The sequence below is a fragment of the Cyprinus carpio genome, chromosome A10 (genome assembly GCF_018340385.1).
Source record: "Cyprinus carpio isolate SPL01 chromosome A10, ASM1834038v1, whole genome shotgun sequence".
NCBI classification, from domain to species: domain Eukaryota; kingdom Metazoa; phylum Chordata; class Actinopteri; order Cypriniformes; family Cyprinidae; genus Cyprinus; species Cyprinus carpio.
The window spans coordinates 15,493,061-15,514,611 of record NC_056581.1 but is presented as its reverse complement, the minus strand read 5'-3'; the positions used below and the strand labels follow the sequence as shown (position 1 = coordinate 15,514,611).

At 34.5% G+C, this 21,551-nt stretch overlaps 1 protein-coding gene across 4 annotated transcripts; it reads left to right on the top strand.

The window, feature by feature from the left end:
* Positions 1 to 1,191: 1,191 nt before the first annotated feature.
* On the top strand, positions 1,192 to 21,071 carry bmp1b (bone morphogenetic protein 1b). 4 transcript variants are annotated; one of them, XM_042765358.1, is made up of 21 exons: positions 1,467 to 1,603; positions 4,784 to 4,966; positions 5,052 to 5,162; positions 5,805 to 5,954; positions 6,162 to 6,279; positions 8,024 to 8,202; positions 8,395 to 8,500; positions 12,381 to 12,505; positions 12,925 to 13,040; positions 13,645 to 13,747; positions 13,957 to 14,073; positions 14,164 to 14,309; positions 15,357 to 15,552; positions 15,630 to 15,755; positions 17,437 to 17,600; positions 17,734 to 17,914; positions 18,278 to 18,403; positions 19,346 to 19,473; positions 19,587 to 19,800; positions 19,882 to 20,132; positions 20,252 to 21,071. In XM_042765358.1, the coding sequence occupies exons 3-21, from the start codon at positions 5,114 to 5,116 to the stop codon at positions 20,384 to 20,386; spliced, it is 2,730 nt and encodes a 909-aa protein (XP_042621292.1). In that variant the 5' UTR covers positions 1,467 to 1,603; positions 4,784 to 4,966; positions 5,052 to 5,113; the 3' UTR covers positions 20,387 to 21,071. The 4 variants fall into 4 exon arrangements, with proteins under 4 accessions (XP_042621290.1, XP_042621289.1, XP_042621292.1 ...); XM_042765356.1 differs by lacking the exon at positions 4,784 to 4,966 and having other exon boundaries at positions 1,192 to 1,603; positions 17,440 to 17,600; XM_042765355.1 differs by lacking the exon at positions 4,784 to 4,966 and having other exon boundaries at positions 1,192 to 1,603.
* Positions 21,072 to 21,551: the final 480 nt, after the last annotated feature.

Sequence of the window (21,551 nt, the reverse complement as noted above, 5' to 3'; positions counted from 1 at the left end):
GCCATGCTGTTATTCTTATATGAAAATAATTCTTATGAGTGTCAGTTCAGTTCTTGCCTTTTAATATTCACTTCAGAAAGTGTTATTTACGGTGGCCGAGAGAGCTCAAGGGCTGCAAATGATAAAACACGTGCAAATATAAGAATCACCAACACATTAAGAAAACATATTTATCAGTTTGACAACACATCAGTATTAGTATTAGTATTTATTAGTACATTAAAGGTACATGTTTTTTTTTTTTTGTGTGTTTTGTTTTTTTTGGTGTTGTTGTTTTTTGTTTTTTTTAAGTGTAATGTAATTTAATGCAAACATGCTGCAAACAAAATGTTGTGACAAACCTTGATCTGTGAAATTTAACAAAAAAAAAATGTTATAATTGTTATGAACTTTTAAAAACAAGTTAAACCCATAAATTGTTGTTTTCGTACCTGGGTATTGCTGATGTTACACTGTAGCCTAAGTCAATTTGTGCTGTTATTCTAATAAAGACGCTGAAAGAAAGAAACAAACAAACAACAACAAAAAAAAAAGAAAAAAAAGTGACTTTTCTTTTATTTAAGTATGTTTTTTGGTTTGCATTCTAAAAGTGGATTTAGCACAGCAAATTAATATATAAAGATTTATAATTAGACTTGGAAAGATGTTGTAGTGCACTGCACCTTAAATAACCGTTATTTCTGAACCCTACGCCCTGCCACCCTCTGAGACTGAAGCTTCTACAGAGTTTCGAATGGAACGCACCCTCAGTTAGCTTAATTGGTCACCAAGGATCTTAACAACCAGAAATTATTTTTCTTGAACGAGTCATAACATCTGTCAGGAAAGCTATTATAAATAAAAGCTATGTGACAAAGCTATAATAAATAGTAAAGACTTTCTAAAACAGTGCCTGAATTGTATTTTAGCCTATATAAAAAAGCCCACTATTGCTCGCTCCCTGATTCTTTTTTATTATTTTTTTTCTAGTAGGGCTGTCGTATAGAGACAGGTGTGATTCCTCAAGAGGACACATTTTATATTTGTCAGCTAGCAGGGATATTTTATGATTGGTATTCCAAATAAATATAAGATATTGCTACTACATGTGCAATAAAATTAATATAATTTGTTCAAATTGCGCCGGATTTTTATTTTAGACACGAGCGTTTCTGCTGCTGCTCTGGAGTGAAACGCACGAGTGTGCGCATTCGCATTCTTCTGGCACACAGATGGGCTCAGGACGCTTTGAGTCCACTGACCTCCGAGTCCGATCTGTGATGTTTGTAAGCTTGATGCTGGCCCGAGTCCCGGGTATGTGAGCGAATCACTGGACTTGAATAAAGACACTGAAGAGAGCAAAGCCTCGCTTCTCTAAACCCGCCTTCCTGGGAGCTCCCATTTTCCCAAGTCCTTCCAAACTCCCACCGCAATCCGCAGCTCTCTGCCGTCTCCAGGTCCATATCTACATCCGCACTCATTCCCGTCATGAATTCCCTGTGGACATATTTGCTTATGTTCAATCTTTGGCTTTTATTACCGATCGCATTGAAAGTGGATTCAAACTATCACACAGGTCCAGGAGAAAGTGATGAAGTTGACTACAAGGACCCATGCAAAGCTGGTAATATATATCCTAATACACACAGTGTTTCTAAACTTTATAAATCAAGAGTTTGTTTTTGTTGCTGATGTTATTTTGTTTTGTTTAATGTTGCATTGTTTTATTTTAGTTATTTATTTTGCTTTGGTTAATTTGTGATGTTTTGCTTAATGTTTTCTTTTTTGATTAAAGTTGTTTTGTTTTGGTTAAAGTTGTTATTTTTGTTTTATGTTTAGTTTTGGTTAACATTTTGTTTTATGTTTTGGTATGTTTTGTTAGCCGTATGCTGTTTTGTGTTATTTCGTTGTGTGTTGTTGTGCTGTGTTGTTTGTGTGGCTTTGTTTTGTTTACTGCATGACAGCATGAGATCTGGGACAAGTGAATGGGATCCTGGTGATTCGGCACTTCCCCCTATCCCAACTCAAAAATCAGCATCCTCAGGCAGAGCATGTAGAACTAACCTAATTTACAGCACTAAATGTATACTTTACAAGCTTGAGTTACATAACCAAGTTTTGGTCTGTAGAAGTTTTAATTATGTCTCACAAAAAGCAGAGGGCAAAGCTTTGTTACAGCAGAGGACAGCTGGCAACTGAATAGACAGCCAATTAAATGCCTGGGGTATTATAACTAAATTTAATATTTTACACGTCCCCATGTGCAAACAGCACTTTGCAAATTGAAACAAAAAGTTTTAATGCTTTCACAAGAAAAAAACCTAAACACTAATTTTGTTATATATTTTTATATGTTATTATTTTCTTTATTTCTTGAGTGGAAAATTAATGATTACATTTTAACTTTGCTAATTAAATCAGCACATTTTCCACCTGCTTAGAGGCAACGTTACTGAGCCAGTGACGAAGCATATGTGATTTTCACCTGTTGACAAACTCATTAACCTGAGTGCTCACCAAGAAATATTTATAATGCACCAAATTTAATCATTAAAAGCACAGAGGTACAAAAAAAGAAAGAAAAAAGAATGAATTAACACTGAATTAATACTTTAATTAGCATAACACATCTGTTGTTGAAAATTAATATTTTTTTAACCTTTTCTGTTGATTTAAATATTTGATTTCTGATTAATTACAATTAACCAATGAATTATGAATAAACCAATTAACCAATGAATACAATTAAAATGAATTATGTGCTATGGGATTTTCAAGTACAGTAAATACATGCTAAGCCTCTTATTTAACAGGGAGAGTACAGAAAGTAAAATTGTTAATTATGATGTTCCACAGGGTAGTGTACAGGCCCTCTTTTGTTTTTATTATAAATAAATGATATTCAGGCTGTATGTGAGTGTAAAATCTTATTATATGCTGATGATTCTGCTCTATTAGTTTCAGATGAGGAGACTAGTAAAATTCAGGAGAACTTAGGTCTGAAAATAAGTTTTAATAGATCTTGGCAAAACTAAATCTATTATTTTTGGGTCTAAATTTAAATTACAAAATGTAGACAAGTTGGCAGTCAAGGTTGATGATTATGTATTATCAAATAGAGCATCAATCAATTATCTCGGTTGTGTTCAGGATAATAATTTAAGTGGAGAAATTATGGCATGAAAAGTTTAGGCAAAGATAATGCTAGGATTACATTTGTGCTTTTCACAGTCCTAGTACAATGACATTTTGAGTAAGGCTTCATTGTTTTACATATGTGGATAATAGCCATATTAGGCAGCTCGAATGGTTACCAATTGAAAGAAGAGCAGCATTCCTGAAATTAAAAATGGTACATAAAATAATTAATAATAGAGCCCCAGTACATTTTTCACAGGTTAATTTAAGACATGGATTTTGTACTAGAAAGAGTAATGGATCTTAATCTATGTGAGAGGTCATTTGCATACAAGTGTACAGAATTGGAATAAGTTGCAATTGGACATTTAGGTTTTAACGAATACTGTCAGTTCTAGTACAAGAGAGAAGAGACTGTTTTTAGATAATCTTAATAGAACTGATTTGCATTGTGGTTCTGTGTGTATAATTGTGAGGTATTTTATTTTGTATGAATTGGTTGTATGGGTACTTGTGTAGATATATGCCAACAAAACCATAGTCATGAGAATGATTTTCTAAAATCAAGGACCACAATGGAAATAAGTTAATGCAACTTTATTGTGTCATCCTTGACAAATGTATTGCTACTTTTTATGTGTTGCTACTTTATTATGTTTATCTGTGACTTGTTTCTTTATTCTTTTGACACATAGAGAACAGTGTGACTGACAGAGAGTGAACATCTTTACATGCATGTTCATAGATTTGTCAGCTTTGGTTGAAAACCAGAGGCATCAACATGCTTATTTATGGGGTATTGTGTTGTTAGTTTTTTTTTTTTTTTAGCAAATGTTTCAAGCTTAAGATGTCCTGCCAGGCTAAAATAATAAGTGTTCCCTGCTGCCGCAGAGTATATAAAACAATGAATTCTGCTGCTAGATCACAAATCCCAGACATGTGAATGTTCACAACCAAGCAGAGCTATTATGTCTTCACAGAATGTAAAGGATGAAAATAATTAGTAGACCCCAGGATATCAAAAAAGGATTTATTGCTTTTATTTCTTATTAGCTCTTTAAAAACTTGACAAAATTAACTTATTGAAAAAAAAAAGGATTGTACAAAATTATTCTTGTTTGTACAATAAAATGTTCTTGAGAGAAAAAACAAACAAACATTTTATTAGCTCTTCGATATACCCAATGTTCTCTTCCTGTCAATAAGAGGTACAGTACATCAAAGCAGGAAAAAAAATGTAAATGTGAAAGTCTTAATTTCTCCTTTCGCTTTTGGAAAATGTTTTAATATACAAATACATTGGTTTGAAGATAGTTGTGACTTGCTCTAGCTTTTAGAGTTACTACAATCACAAACTTGAGAAAAGCACGTAACTTTTGTTCAAGGGACCACCCATGAAGTTGCTGCTCTGTAAATCCCAGGAAAATGGAAAGTGTCTGCTGAAAGACAGCTAATAAGTTCTTAGAAAAGGTAGGACATAGAATAATTAGAGTACATTTACAGTTGTAAAGTGCCTTTCAAATCCCTTCATTTTAAAGCCACAACACCTTTGCTATATAATTAATGGCTTCTGCCTGAATTGCAAAGTGTTCATTAGAATAGCCCTAGAGCAAAGTCACTGTAGTCTTTTTTCGGATGTTGTTGCTGGCATGTGGTTCCTTTTCAGCATCTCCCCACATCCTGACTGGCCTGTATGGGAGCGAATCCATTAAAAGTCAGCGTTGAGACTGGCATACAAGTTGCAGCTGTGACTTCAGAGAGCTATTGTGACTTTAACCTTACAACCCCCAGATTTAGTTTCTGGGGACCTGTTCACAGCTACATTAAGCTGGGCTGAATGCTTCTCATGGTGAGGTTTTTCCCTCATCAGTCTCAGAGGGTTGCATGCTGCTTGAGAAATTCACCTGGTGATCTGTTCTCACTCTCTGTTTTAGCTGCATTTCTGGGCGACATTGCCTTAGATGAAGAGGACTTGCGCTTTCTTAAAGCCAACTATATGGATGCTACAGAGAATGACTCTTCTAACATCTCTATACCTGATTCAGGTGAGTATGGTTATAAAGCACAGACTGCTGCCTCTATGTGATGATATTCAGTGCTGGGTAGTAACTCATGACATCATTTGTATATGGTAATTATATAATTTTAAAGTGATATTTTAAAACATATTTGCATGATCACAGTTCTCAGATGGTCACATAAAATTCAGGTAAACAAAATATTTAATAATTTTTAGTGTTCATTACTTAATGATTTATTTTAATGTTACGTTGTTATTATATAATTCATTATTAACTTTTTATCAACTCCCTGCACTTTCTTCACAAAACCCATTAATGAAATGTTTAATACACTACATGTTGTTGAAAACAAAGAATGGAATATTTTCTTTCTAGTTTCTTTTTAGATAAGTATTGTACAAAATAATCCTGTTCCAATCTATGTGATATTAAAATCTATGAGTTAGGTCAAAAGTAATCTAAAAGTAATAAGTAATCCAAAAAATAATCAGATTATGTTAATATATAATCTTATAGAATATGTTTCGTAATTTACATCATGTATTTTTTTACTTAAATCCACCTAGCACTGATGATTAAATACTTTAATCAGTGCAAACTTTATAAAACATCTTGAGTAAAGCAGAGAACTATATTTAGTCTATTATAATATTGTCTTTGCCCTAGCAAACAGATCCTCAGGTAATGTCAATGCAAAGGATGACCCAGTTTTGGCCAAACAAAGCCTCCTACGAAGACGGAGAGCAGCCACAGCCAGACCTGAGAGAGTTTGGCCGGATGGCATAATACCTTATATTATTAGTAGCAACTTCAGTGGTAAGTCTCCATATTTTTTTTTTTTTGTGCTTTTTTACATGCTCTCTTACATGTAATTTTTCCAACCTAACTTAACTTCACGTAAAAACCTTAATTTTTTTTTGTTTTGTTTTCTTAAAGTCTTTTCCTTTGTAATTTTTAATTAGTCATTTGACTCTCTACTTAAAGTGTTATCTAGATTAACTGATTTAAACCAAACCCCTTTAGGCAGCCAGCGAGCCATTTTCAAGCAAGCCATGCGCCACTGGGAGAAACACACTTGCGTGACCTTTATGGAAAGAAGCACAGAGGAGAGCTACATCGTCTTTACCATCCGGCCATGTGGGTAAGTTCACGTCTTTCCTGTCTCTGTGGAGAGACAGCTATTGCTCACCATTAATGTCTCTCCACACATATTGATTAGTCCAGTTTCTCCCTCAGTCCCTGATGCACAGAAACACACCTCTCTGCCAGCATTCAAAAGCTCCAATCTTTTCAGCAGTTTTCTTTATCTGGTTTTCTATAGGCACCAACTGCACAAACAAGTTTTCTTCTAGAGCAAATCTGGCTCCCAGCAGATAGTGCTGCAGTGTGTTTTTCGTCTGTTTCTGGGTGATGCTTTTTTTTCTGATTGCGTTCTTTCTGATTTCTTTTGATACGTTTTATTCAAGTCACCATGAATTGCCATTTACCACCAATTTTCCCAACCAACTCATATTCAACGAGACTTGAATAGACACTTAATGCATTTTAAAACATAATTTATTCCTGTAATGCAAAGCTGAAATTTCAGCATCATTACTCCAGTCTTCACTGCACATGATCCTTTAGAAATCATTCTAATACGCTGATTTGCTGCTCAAGAAACATATATTATTATTATTTTGTGAAAAGTGTGATTCTTTTTTTTTCTTCAGGATTCTTGATTGAAAAGCAAGGATAAAAAATATAAATGGCATTTACTGGAAATTGAAATCTTTTGTAACGTTATAAATGTGTTTCCCATCACTTTTGATCAATTTAATGCAGTTAATTTTAATTATTTTTATTATTTTACTGACCCCAAACTTTTGAACCATGAGCACTCCTGGCATTCATCTAAAGCAAATCATTTCTAAGCAAGCACCATTCCAACAAGACCTTCTTCTAGTTATCTAGTATACTTTTTAAAGGAATTTGTTTTTATCAAATGGTTTAGCACCTAGGTTTTTTTAAAGCACTGAATGAATGACTGTTAGTGTACTGTATGTGTGGCTAAAAGGACCTTGCTGAAGTTTTCATGGCTCCGACAGCCACGTCACTACACAGTTCCCAAAACAGTAGTCCTTGTGCTGCCTGTGACAAAAACATCCTCGTTTCAGATTCAGTCAGCACAAAGCCTTATTTTCTCAGCAGAGGCCGATCCTGACCTCAAGGTCTGAATGACTGTAGAGTTTGCTGCATTCAGCTCATCGTGTGTCTCCTCTGAATTGAGCTAAACTTTGTTGAACTTTGATAAATTAAAAGACTGAATGATGAGGGATGAACTTGATGGTTGGCCCTTGGCAGAAATCGGCAAGGTAAGGGGCACAGGGACCGATGTGACCAGGACAGGCCCAGAATGGTTTGAAGAACAGAAAGTTCAAAAGAACATAATTTATTTGAAATAGGAATCTTTTGTAAAATTAAGTACCAGATTTCCTAAATGGTACAAATCAGCGCAAGAGAGCCATTCCAAAAAAAAAAGCACAGATGGGAGTGGAAATTGTATCTACGGCTCAAATGAAAGAACACAGAAGGAACATCTCATTAATGACCAATGCAAAGAGCAGCGCAAATTAGCATAAAGTCACAAACAAGCTGAGCCAATGCTAATCCTCTGGCATTCCACATAAATTCATTCCAACATTTGCAGCCATGTCAAGCTCCTTGACTGAAATATATAACTGTCCTTTGGTTAAAATAAAACCTCGTTCAATGTTGTTTCTGCAACAGAGCAAGAAAATAAAGATACTAATACGAATCAAACATTAATTCACCATTTATTTACCAAATGTGTCTGCAAAACAGGTCCAAAAGTGTTTTCTAACCTCAGGTTGGCTTGTTTGTAGGTGCTGCTCATTTGTCGGGCGGAGAGGTGGAGGTCCCCAGGCTATATCTATCGGGAAGAACTGTGACAAGTTTGGCATCGTGGTGCATGAACTCGGACACGTCATTGGATTCTGGCACGAGCACACACGACCCGACCGGGACGAGCATGTTGATATATTTAGAGAAAACATCCAGCCAGGTACAGTAACTATCTAAACCTCTGCTACGTGCTACTGTAGAATGACGACTTATACTCCTGTATATGCTTTTAGTTGGTACTTATAGCCAGAATTGTAACTTTTACGCATCAGTCTATATCTTAAATCCAGGATCATTCTTAATTGCATTGCATTTAGTAGAAGTGTGATAAAGGCTATGTTGTACTTTATAGGTCAGGAGTACAATTTCATAAAGATGGAGCCAGATGATGTGGATTCGCTCGGGGAGGTTTATGACTTTGACAGTATCATGCATTATGCCAGAAACACCTTTTCCAGGTTTGGACTTAAGCCTTTAATGGCACTTGTACACAAGAAGATATTGTTATTGTAGAGATTATTGGATAATATATAGCATGCACTGAAATAAATGGTAACACTTTACAATGAGGTGTCATTTGTTAACATTAATGTATTAACTAACAAGAACTAACAATGAACAATACATTTGTATTTATTCATCTTTGTCAATGTTAGTTAATGAAAATACAGTTATTCATTGTTTGTTCATGTTAGTTCACAGTGCAATAACTAAGATCAATAAATGTTGTAGAAGTATTGTTCAAGCTTTGTTCATGTTAACTTAACTGCTGTTAACTTTGTTAAATTTGGTGTAGAAACAGTTTTTACTCAGAAAGACTGAATGAAATGGTATGTTCTTGTAAATGTACTCCAGTAACAATTTTTATTTACAACTTACAGTAAGTAGTGTACAAATAAATACAAATTCTGCTAAACACCAATTCAATCTGATTATGCGGCCACTCTAATTATACTCTGTATGTCGACTGAAAAATCAACCATTATTTGTTCTCCAGCATATTAAACAAAAATAAAAATACAGATATTAATTTCACTGCATTAATTATAAATGACAGAGACATCATTGCATGTGTTAGTGTCTTTTTTTTAAGACAAGCGTTGAGCTGATAGGACGGAGCAGGACTTGAGGACTTGGTGCTCTCACAGACTGCTGACTAACCTGTTGTTAGTGGCTTGAGGATGGAGGTTCAGCCAGCTGCTTTGAGGGGGCCTGTTGTTTAGGACACGCAGGAAGGAATTCAGACAGGGAGCCAAGGCTGAAGTGCAGATACACTTTCGGTAGAGTGTCCTTTGGTCAGTTCTTTTGGGTCTCACAAAGCTGTTCTCACTTGACCATTTTGAAAACTTGCAGACAGTTTGGAAACAGTGAGGATAATGCTGTTGTCTTAACCAGAGAGAATTCATTTTCAAGGTTGTTGTGGTCAGCTTCTGTAAAAAGTCCACATTACTCTGCACTATTATAGTCAGTGTTCCCACGGTCATGAAAATGTCATTTTATTTTATTTTATTTTATTTTATTTTATTTTATTTTATTTTATTTTATTTTGTTACTTTACTTTATTTTATTTTTTTTTTTTTTTTTTTTTTAATTTCACAGTATTATATATATATATATATATATATATATATATATATATATATTTATATATATATATATATATATATATATATATATATATATATTTCCTTTGAATATTTGCTTTGTTTAAATTTTTTATTTTTTAAAACTATTTTATGAGCTTGAAATTGCTCTTAAGCTAGTGCTGTTCAATTTGTGATTTCTTTCTTTAATTTGAGTAAGTTATTAATCAGTCAAATGTATTCACAAATTGGTTTACATGATTCACTAGCAAACTGGATGAATCAACAAGGTTTTTAAAAACCTTAAAAGGACATGCAGTCTCAGAAACGATGTTCAAAACTGGGGTGGTAGCCTTTCAAAAGGTAATATGTAACTTTTTTCCCCCTCACTTCATTTGTAAATTTTCAAGTGTCACAAAAAGTTTCAATATTTCAAAAATACAGTTTAAATAACATTTTAACGTGACTATATATAAAGAAAAGGGATCAGAATAAAAATAGGAAACTAAGAAACTACCAAAATAAAAGATACAATCAATTATCCTCAAGTAGTAAAACAAAATACACAAATGACCCCCAGCACATTTGGGGATATATAAGCAGAGCTGGGTATATATTACTTACAAATTGTAGTCCATTACTGATTACAGATTACATGATCAAGAGAAAGAAAATGTATTACATTTTTAGAAAATTTAAAAGAGAAAAATCAGAAATAGGGAGAATCAATAAATTATGAGTAATTTATTGCCATTTTGCGAATAATGATGTAATCCGTAAAAATTTAGCTACATCTAATTATGAGCATTTTAAAATGCAATATACTCTAATTACAAGTACTTAATTTTTGGAATCTGATTATGCAATCCAGCTTACATGTAATCAGTTACTACCCAGCACTGTAAATAAGGTACAAAGATGTAACTTTTCACTTTTGTACTGTACCAGTGACAGTTTTGGACCTTTTTTTTCTGAGATTGTGGAAATTGTTTTGAGTAAAATGCATGAGGTTAATGTCTTTTATAAATTCTAAGGTGCATAGTCAGAATCTGATAAACCTCACATCAGTTATTAGCGTAAAGGTCTGTGGGAAGCTGGCATGGTTTCTCTGTGATTGTTATTTTTAGTGTTTTGCAAAGTGGCCCCCTTCCTACTGGCCTCTAAACCAGGAATATTCACATTGTGCGGTTTTACCTCCTACATTTTGCAGTCAGGGGATCCTGGAATCAGGCCAAAACAAATAAAGCTCTTCCAGGCTTTTTGTCATGGACAATCGCAGGGCTGCAGTGCTGTTGTTCTCTGGCATTCATGGTGGGCTCCAGGGAGTCGCAGTGCTTTAAACTCCGCTTTGACCGCTTTGCGTCCAAATGCTGGACATTCAGGGTGCTGTCATCATGGGAAGTAGATGAGAGCAAAGAACAATCATTCTGTCCTCTGCACAGCAGAGAGAAAGACTATAAAGTATGTAGTGGACAGGTGGCAGTCAAACATGATTCATATTTGATTGATGCAAGCTGGATCTCTGATGTCATAATCTTGTACAGTGGCTCCAAAAATGATTTGGACACCTAGGACACTTAAAAATTATTAGAAATATTTCTTCAGCACTAAATCAACATATTAAAATGAATTCTAAAGGATCATAGGACAGTGAACCATTATCATTAACTAAAACTAAAACCATTAAAGAAATTACTTATACCAAAATGAACATAAACTGTAATAAAATGAAATATTAAAAATTAATTTATTTCAGCTAGTTGTTAAAGAAACATTTTTGTTTATTTTAACTTGTACTAAAACTAAAGCACTAAAACAACATAAACAAAATTAACTAAATCTAAAAATACATTTAACAGAAACAAAAAAAAGAATAAAAATGACAAACAACAAAATTATTTTATACATTTTTATTTTATACATCACAAAATTAAACCGAAAACAGAAAATATGAAAAATATAAATTATAATATGAACAAAGCTAATAGCATATCAATTATATATATATATATATATATATATATATATATATATATATATATATATATATATATATATAAAATGACTGCACTGAAGACATCACAAAAAATTGTTTTTAAAATCTATTAAAATAGAAAACATTTTTAATTACAGTACTATTTCACAATATTACTGTCTTATCTGTATTTTTGATGAAATAAATGAAGCAATGGTGAACATAAGAGAATAACTTAAAAAACATATTAAAAAAGTAATTTTCTAAATAATGTTTTTAATTAATCTCTGATGATATATAGTGTCCCCACTAATCATGTACACTGGCCCCAAATATATATTTGGACACTTGAGACACTTAAAAAATATATATAAATGTCACAGTATTAAATCACAAAAATCTAACACATTTAACATGAAAATGCTTTAATTGATTGATAGATAGATAAATAAGTACATGTAAAACAATGTAAAAGTTAATTTTAATAGAGGCTTGTAGAGCATTTCTTTGCTTGCAATGACATTTAGACTATTGTGGCTTATTAGTGGGTTAAATGTAAAAATTTAGTTGTAAATGTACGTCACTGTGGTCTCATCACAAATCAATAATTTTACGTTGATTGAGTTCACTCTCTGTACACTTTCAGTGCGATATACTCTGTGAGTGCTGCCTCAAAGATTAGATGGTTTTTCAGATGCATTCTCTTTCTTTAAAAGGCTTCTGAGTGTTGTTCACTCCCAAATAATCTGGAGGGCTGTTGCTTTTGTGTTTGACAATTAGGGGCATCTATCTTGATACCATGCTGCCAAAGTATGAAGTTGATGGAGTCCGACCTCCCATTGGCCAGCGGACAAGACTGAGCAAAGGGGACATCGCTCAAGCTAGAAAATTATATAAGTGTCCAAGTAAGTGGCCCTTACATCTCAGGCATCTTTGTACTTTAGCAGCCAATCTTACATCACTGCACAACTGTTTGAAGAAGCAGCAGCCATATTTTAGATTTTCTTCTGCTCTTGCTTCTAAAATTTGGAGTGTTTTTGACAGATGCATTCGTGACTGTGACATCAGTTTAATTATCCATGTAAAGTGGGAGAATGAAACAGCTGTTATTATCCCCTGTAACAGAACTTTTGTTTTTTGCGGTGATCTCCTTTAATGTTAGCTGGAATGATGGTAATTTCCCACTTCAAAATAAAAGTATGATCCTTCAAACTGACCTTACCATCTGCAAAACTCCTACTGTTTTCCAATAAGAGGATCCGGTTTCCAGGTCAAGCATCTGTGAGTTTGTCTCGATGTGGTTTTGACTCTGGTTTGTGCACAGGATGTGGCGAGAGCCTTCAAGACAGCACTGGAAACTTCTCCTCCCCTGGGTTCCCCAATGGATATGCTGCATATCTTCACTGTATATGGAGGATTTCGGTCACGCCTGGGGAGAAGGTAGAAGAACTTCACACAGAATATGTACACATATATAAGCTGGATGATTTCATTATACCTTCTGCAGCCAATAAAAATATATGATTTATTTATTTTTTTGCAGTACGCACAAAATCACACTTGCATTACCCTTGAAAACAGTGACAGTAAAGACATTTCTAATGTTATAAAAAGATGAATATTTAAAAAAAAAATGCTTTTCTATTGAACTTGCCACGCTTTAAAGAATGCTTAATAAATGCATCACCATTTCCACAAAAACTATTAAACACTGATAATAATAAGAAATGTTTCTTGAGAAGCAAATCAGAATGTTAGAATGATTTCTAAAGGATCAGGTGACACTGAAGACTGGAGTAATGATGCTGAAAAATACAGCTTTGCATCACAGAAATAAATTCTGTTTAAAAATATTTCACAATATTTCTGTTTTTTCTGTATTTTTGATCAAATAAATGCAGTCTTGGTAAGAATAAGAGACTTCTTTCATAAATATTCATATAAGATATTCATACTGATCCCATACTTTTGAACAGTAGTGTAAAACATTTTTTTTTGACTCCCAAGTTCTCTCTCCTTTTGTCTGTGTTCCTTTCTTTGTTAGATCATTCTTAATTTTACTTCAATGGATCTGTACAGAAGTCACTTGTGCTGGTACGATCATGTGGAGATCCGTGATGGATACTGGAGAAATGCACCTTTGAAAGGTTCTTATTATTAAGATCATTTCTGAATTTTAAATGCATGTTTATTTATTTGTTTGATTAACAAATACGGCTGTAAAATTATTAGAAAGAAGGGCATGAAAATAATGTGTAACACAAAATAATTGAATTTTCAATCAACCCTATCTATGTCGTTCTGGAAGAAATCTGAGCCCCATCATTCTTTGATCAATTTGTTGCATTTGCTTTAGGCCGTTTTTGTGGAGGCCAGCTACCCGAGGCCATCGTGTCCACTGACAGTCGACTGTGGATTGAATTTCGCAGCAGCAGTAATTGGGTGGGAAAAGGCTTCTCTGCTGTCTATGAAGGTATAAATCCACTGATCATCAGCTGAGAGGCTCATCTGTTCGCCTGAACTGATGTAGAGTTATTAAGTGATGTCCTGTCCATGGTCTCAGCTATTTGTGGAGGTGAGGTGAGAAGAGACAGTGGACAGATTGAGTCACCCAATTACCCTGATGATTATCGGCCTAATAAAGTGTGCATGTGGAAGATCATCGTACCCCAGGGGTTTCATGTGGGCCTCATCTTCCAGTCATTTGAGGTAGGGTTCATTTGTCATGTGGTGTTCTATTACTAGCCTCAGACAGCAATGCATCAGAGTGTCTGAGACCACAATAATATATACAAGCAGACACCATCTCAGGAAATACTGTCATTTGTACACCATGACTATTGTTAATATAATTAACAGAATAATGAACTTTTTCTAAAGAAATTCCACTTAAATGAGCTATATAGAATTAAAATTCTATTCTATTCTATTCTATTCTATTCTATTCTATTCTATTCTATTCTATTCTGTTCTATTCTATTCTATTTATTAATCACAGCTGCATTGTATTTCCTAAATTTGTTTGCATAAATTTTAGTTATTTTGCCTTTTTTTCTATCCAAAAGTACATGAAAAGTCAAAATCAAAATTATTAATATAAAAGCAGTTTCTGTTACATTTTTTGAGCCTTTTTTTTGCTTTCCTAAAAAAGAAGTGCACTTTAGCATACTTTTAAAAAGAGAACTTAGTATGGAAATTAAGTACTTAAGTGCAAAGTGTATGTAGTTTTTGGACAATTAATTGCACGTTAATTATAATTAATTAAAATGCATCATCGTTTAACTTATTATTAAATGCAATTAACTGAATCTAAGAGCTCTTTTTTTAGTAGGACTTAAGTACATCTTTAAGTATAATTTCATAATTATTTCTATAGTTTTTTAAAATATAGTTAAAATGTACTTTATATCTAAATTCTGTTGTTTTTTATGTGCTTTAGTATGTTTTTCAACATCAAAATAAGTGTACTTTATTTACACATGACAAAGATTATGAACACAATGATTTAAAATGAAAGAAAGTGAGAAATGAATGTGTAAATGTCACAAAATTTTAAAGTCACTGAAATTAGAAAACATAAATCCATTAAATGCCTGTGACTTTATCTTTTTGTCGTTTTATTACAAGTGTTTATTAGCAGTACTGACAGTAAGGCATTCTTGTGTTGTTTTTTTACTGATTGTTCTGACAGAGGTATCACAAGTAACATTTCTGTTACGATCCTTTCCTCAAGAGCTTCTCTGCTTTCACACTCAGATTGAGAAACATGACAACTGTGCGTATGACTACCTGGAACTGCGAGATGGCGATTCTGAGAACAGCCCTTTACTGGGCCGCTTCTGTGGCTACGAAAAGCCAGACGATATCAAGAGCAGCTCCAACCAGCTGTGGATGAAGTTTGTATCTGATGGTTCTGTGAACAAAGCTGGGTTTGCAGCTAATTTCTTTAAAGGTGACACTCTTTAATTGCATATTAACTGCTTTGCCTATTTTGTGACCTTCTGACCATGAGTTTTGTTTGTAATGCAGAGATTGACGAATGCTCCAGGCCTGATAAGGGTCACTGTGAGCAGCGCTGTGTCAACACCCTGGGCAGTTACCACTGTGCCTGTGACCCTGGCTATGAGCTCGCCCCGGACCGCCGCAGCTGCGCAGGTGATACTAAAAACCAATGCACTAAATACCATGCACAACACCCTAGTTATATCTACCTCACATTTAAGCAGTTGCCATAAGCTTTTATTCTCCTACACTACCAGTCAGATGTTTGAATTCACTAAGATTTCATATTAAGTTTTAAAACTTATTAAAATTTATTAAATTTATTAAAATGTATTCCTGTGATGACAAAGCTGTATTTTCAGCCGCATTGCTTAAGTCTTCAGTGTCACATGATTCTTCAGATGTCATATTATTTGCTGATTATGATAAAATATTGCTGCAGGAAGTGTAAACTGGTATCTAGTTTTATTTATACATCGTAATGACAAACAGAACGTGGGATCGTGTTCTACCCCTTTTTCCAAAGCCTTCCCATATGCGAATATAATATATGTATATATATTAAATTTACATGTATGAAATGCAGTATATTATCATATTAAGCAAAAACTATAAGAATTTGGAACAGTTTCATACATAAATGTTTGTATATATTTGGCCTATACAAATACAGTATGTATCCATCCTAAAACCTGTCAAGTAAATATAAAAGATTGAAATATATTTCAAAAAATTATATATAATTATATAAAGTCATATGTACATAAATCTTCATCAAACCTTTCTTCATCCACCCAGAGAATGTACAGGACGTATGTTAAAATTATGTATCGACTTATAGGTAATATATGGCAGTATGACTGTTGATGTATAAGATTATAAGGAACAGACTGTGAACTCAGACATGAAGTGGCTGCCTTAAATAAATGAAGCCATTGTTTATATGGCCGTAACTGATCTGGAAAACCAGAGTGCGAAAGTTTAATTATGCTCCAGTTAAAAGGGACCTGTTGCAGTTTCATTCACTGCTCTCCAATCAGGCTTTTAAGGTTTTATGAGTGGTAATGCACTTCTCATAATAGCAGTTTGTCAGATGTTGATTGCATTCATTGTTAATGTAATTGTTCTGGAAAACTGGAGCATGTCTGACTGAAGTGAGGTCACTTCAGTTTGTTTATGCTATGGACATGAATGGTGGGAATGACGCAGATTAATGAGGACTGAGGAGAAGACTGCTGTTACTTTTCTGAGCAATCATACTTACTATGCCTGCCGGACTATGAAATTCCACTGATTTACACTGAATGAGGGATCCAAGCCATATCTAGAAACCAGAATATTATAGAGAATTAGGGCTGGGCTCTTTTGTTCCAAGCAAGTAATCAACCAAAGGAATGATTTTGATGGCAGTATTTCTCTGATAATATTACAGTTTTTATTAATAAGCTATTACTAAATTTGCATCGTGAAAAGCGCTATACAAATAACTTGAATTTAATTAATATTTTGAATTTGCACTTACTTTGAAATTATTCAGTTTTAATTTTAATTATACATTTTTTAATATGTCTATATTGTTTTTATTGTTTTTAGTACATGAAGTTAAACTAAATGAAACATGGACTATTTGCATCTTAAAGACATTAAGTGTTTACTAATTGGTTCTTTGATGCTTGTATTCGGTTTTCTTTAGATTTGAATCTAGCTTTGATGTTTCTGACAATGGCAAAGATTATAGTTGCTGAAAGCTGGAACATTTCTGTCATGTTTGTCTCTTTGCTTTCTTGGTGCTCAGTCAAGCAAAGATAATAATGGTTCTTCCATCTGATCCCAGCAGCTGCCTGTGGTGGATTAATCTCCAAACTCAATGGCTCTTTCACTAGTCCAGGATGGCCACAGGAATACCCACCCAACAAGAACTGTGTGTGGCAGCTCATTGCCCCGGTGCAGTACCGCATCACTCTGCTTTTCGATGCTTTTGAGATAGAAGGGAACGATGTAAGTTGACTATGTTGGAGATTTTTTCTGACTTTGTTGCCAAAACCGAATTATTTTTTGACCGCAATGACAATGCAATGCGCAGTACATTCATATGAAGCCTATTCATTTGTTGTTGTCTGTCTGTTCACAGGTTTGTAAATATGATTACGTTGAGGTACACAGTGGCTTGTCCACTGACGCAAAGCTTCATGGGAAATTTTGTGGCACTGAGAAACCAGAGGCAATCACATCCCAACTTAATAGTATGCGTGTTGAGTTCAAATCTGACAACACTGTATCTAAGAGAGGCTTCAAAGCTCAGTTCTTTTCTGGTGAGCATGAGAATGACCTGTTATCATTTTCAACTTGCTGTTGAACAATATAAATACATTTTAGACAGTCTTGACTTTTTTTCTGACAGTTTCAAAAAAAAAAAAATCCTGGGTTCAATACAAGCAACTTCGAAAGTAATGTCAGCCTGTCCTTCAGCTAGTAACTACTACACTCAAGAATCACATTTACAGTAATAACCTTACAATGAAAATCTTGAAAGGCTGTAGGTGCAGAACTGTGAAGTTTCCTTTAAAATGATGCATGAATGTTGTAGACTCTTTGTTTCATTGTTCTATATGCAGTTGGGCGTATTGTGTCCATCAACAGACTATATAATAGTGTTCTTCCTCTTTTTCTCTGAGACATGGATGAATGTTCTAGGGAGAATGGAGGTTGCCAGCATGAGTGTGTGAACACATATGGGAGCTACAGCTGTCAGTGTCGCAGTGGCTTTGTGTTGCACAGCAATAAACACGACTGCAAAGAAGGTTTGGCTTGACATCCCATTCCCAATCATTCTTGTTTTGGAAAATATTTGTATTGTGTGAAATAAACTGGTTAGAAAGGCAGGGAAACTCTAAAATATAGTGGTTTCCTGAGGTTGTGTGAAGGTGTTCATTTCCTTTGTAACATAAAAAATGGCTAAATTAAACGCTTCAAAGCTCTGTATTCTTTTTGAAGTCATATAGATACTGATTCAGAGGGGAATGTTTTTTGCTGTTTAGTTATTGCTGTAAGGCTGCCCTGAAAACACTTCCTTTTGCTTTTTCTAAACTCTTTAAACATGAACTTGAAGTCACGATTGCCTCTTAAAGAAATAGTTTCCAAAAAAGTAGTAAATGTCATCATTTACTCACCCACATGTTGTTTTAAACCCATAAAAACATAAAAACTGGGAGGTGCCTGTCCCTCTATTGACTCTACTGACTATTGGCTTTGAAAAAAATCAAAAAGGTCATAAAGCCAGTGTAAATTGAATCCATATGGATACAGCAAGTCTTTGAAGAAATACGGTGGCTTTATATGATGAACAGATTTCTTTTTTTTTGTTGCTTTTATTTACATAAAAAAAGATAGACACAGATACATAAAGCACTTCACATTTGGTTAACACAGAAGCTCAGATGTGTGTGATGTGCGAGAACTGATGGGTTTTGTGTTTGATGTTTCTGAATAAAATATCTTAGACATTTATATATATATATATATATATATATATATATATATATATATATATATATATATATATATATATATATATATATATATATATATATATATTTGTATATAGCTAGAATTATTATCATTAAGCTTATAGATTTTTTTTTTCATGTTTTAATCCTGCCCAATATGTCTACAGAAATATTATGAATCCATTCCCTAAGTCTGCATTCCCAACAATCATTTATGTCCTGGTTTTGTGCTTCCAGTTGGCTGTGATCAGGCCATTACCAGTGTTTCTGGTACTATTACAAGTCCAAACTGGCCGGATAAATACCCCAGCAAGAAGGCCTGCACATGGACCCTATCCACCACCCCAGGCCACCGCATTAAACTGGTGCTTACATCATTCAGCCAGATAAAATGAATGATTAAAGATACAGTATACTCTGGTAACCAAGGGAATGGTTAAAACCATTCCGCCCGCTCAAATTGTATTCTTTCCCATAGGCTATTGACGAGATTGACATGGAGGCTCATCAGGAGTGTGCTTATGACCACTTGGAGATATATGATGGCCCAAATGGCAGAGCCACCAGTTTTGGACGCTTTTGTGGGAGTAAAAAGCCATCACCTGTCATTTCCAGTGGCAACAGCATGTTCCTGCGGTTCTTTTCTGATAACTCAGTACAGAAGAGGGGTTTTAAGGCCTCTCATTCAGCAGGTATTCCTTTCTCTCAGTAGTCCTGAGGTTCTCCACAATGAACGTTTGATTTCAGTTAACAATAATCACTCTTGTTTTCAGAGTGTGGCGGTAGCCTGAAAGCGGAGATAAAGACCAAGGATCTGTATTCCCATGCTCAGTTTGGTGACAACAACTATCCCGGAGCTTCAGACTGCCAGTGGGTGATCTCAGCAGAAAAGGGCTATGGGGTGGAGCTCATCTTCCACACCTTTGAGATTGAGGAGGAAGCTGACTGCGGCTATGATTACGTAGAGCTGTTTGATGGCGCTGATGTCAAAGCACCCAGGCTGGGACGCTACTGTGGGTCCGGGGTAAAGCCAGAACTTAAGATCTTTGCTAAACCAACATAAGCAAGCATCATGCTAAAAAATGTCTATACATTTTACAGTGCTAAGGTTAATATATTTTAATAATTTTTTATCATTTATAGCCGCCAGAGGAGATCTACTCAGCTGGTGATGCCATTGTCATCAAATTTCACTCGGATGACACCATCAACAAGAAAGGTTTCCATGTTCGGTATACAAGCACCAAGTTTCAGGACACCTTGCACACTAGTAAGTGAGTTCTTCATGACGAAAGAGCTCAGGAGAACATAGCAGCCAGGGGCCTCTGATACCTCCTGTGCACCAATGTTAGTGATGCCACCAAGGGCCCCTTGTCCCCCACCCCCCACCCCCCAGACTGCAATGAAGAAGACCTAGTGGTACCAGACACTTTCAAAAGGCTGAAGAGGGCAAGCTTGATGGAAGGATATGGCAATATAGTTTGCCCTGTTGTACTTCAAAGGATCCAATGAAATCTCTATAGGAAATGGAACATCTGAGTGGCAGATATTATCAGTATGAAGAGCTTTGTTGACTCCAACCCAACAAGAAAGGATGAATTAGATACAAAATGTCCCTGATGGACTTTGGCCTTCCAGAGATCTCTTCAGTTCCTCTAAGGATAGAATCTAAGAGACTTTTAGATGATTATTATTCTATTATAAAATTAAATAATAAAATTCACAAAACATAATTCTTTATTGCCACACATCTAGGTTGGTGGTTTGGAAATTTATAAAATATCATCCAGTGATAATTACAAGGATTATATCTTTTGTAAAAAGCAATTCTAGCACTATTTCTTACATGAGAGATGTACATGATTATTCAGACTGTTAGACTTAAATTATATGACATGGAATTGTGTACCTGATGCAATGAACTGTAAGACAAATTGTTAATTCAACTAATAAACATCATTTGAGATGACATTGTTTTTTATTGCTTTTAGATGTATAAATTGAGCTAGAAGCATCATGAGTGGTATATAAGTACACAGAACAAACTTTATCAGAAATCTTGGTCTTTTGAAACTACTTGTATAATGTTTATTATGGTAATCCTTCAGCCTTGAACTATAGTCCAATGTGTAGTAGTGGGCCAAGCTGTCAAAAACAGCTCAGTTTGTTTGTCTTCATGATTTGTTCATCTTTTCTGGTCTCCTAGCTTTGGTCTGGCTGGTATTTTGGTTAGTTTAAAGGGGTTTTTGGACACTTTCCAGCCTGTCAGGAGTCTTAAACCAGACTCAATATAACTGCCACAATTAATTAATACATAATTAATACATAAAAAATCAAGGATATAGTTTTGAATTGTGATTCATTTTTTCATTCAAATCAAACAAAAGCATTAAGTGCTATCTAATGCTATATATTCCATCCTAGCGCAAACTTGTCCTGCGTA

Bases quoted from the DNA above. Each gene is read 5' to 3' on its own strand.
- bmp1b (XM_042765355.1), top strand. From the start codon at position 1,468: ATGAATTCCCTGTGGACATATTTGCTTATGTTCAATCTTTGGCTTTTA. The intron at 13,041-13,644 runs GTAGAAGAACTT...TTTCTTTGTTAG, and splicing joins CGGTCACGCCTGGGGAGAAG to ATCATTCTTAATTTTACTTC. The intron at 19,474-19,586 runs GTGCTTACATCA...TCTTTCCCATAG, and splicing joins CAGGCCACCGCATTAAACTG to GCTATTGACGAGATTGACAT.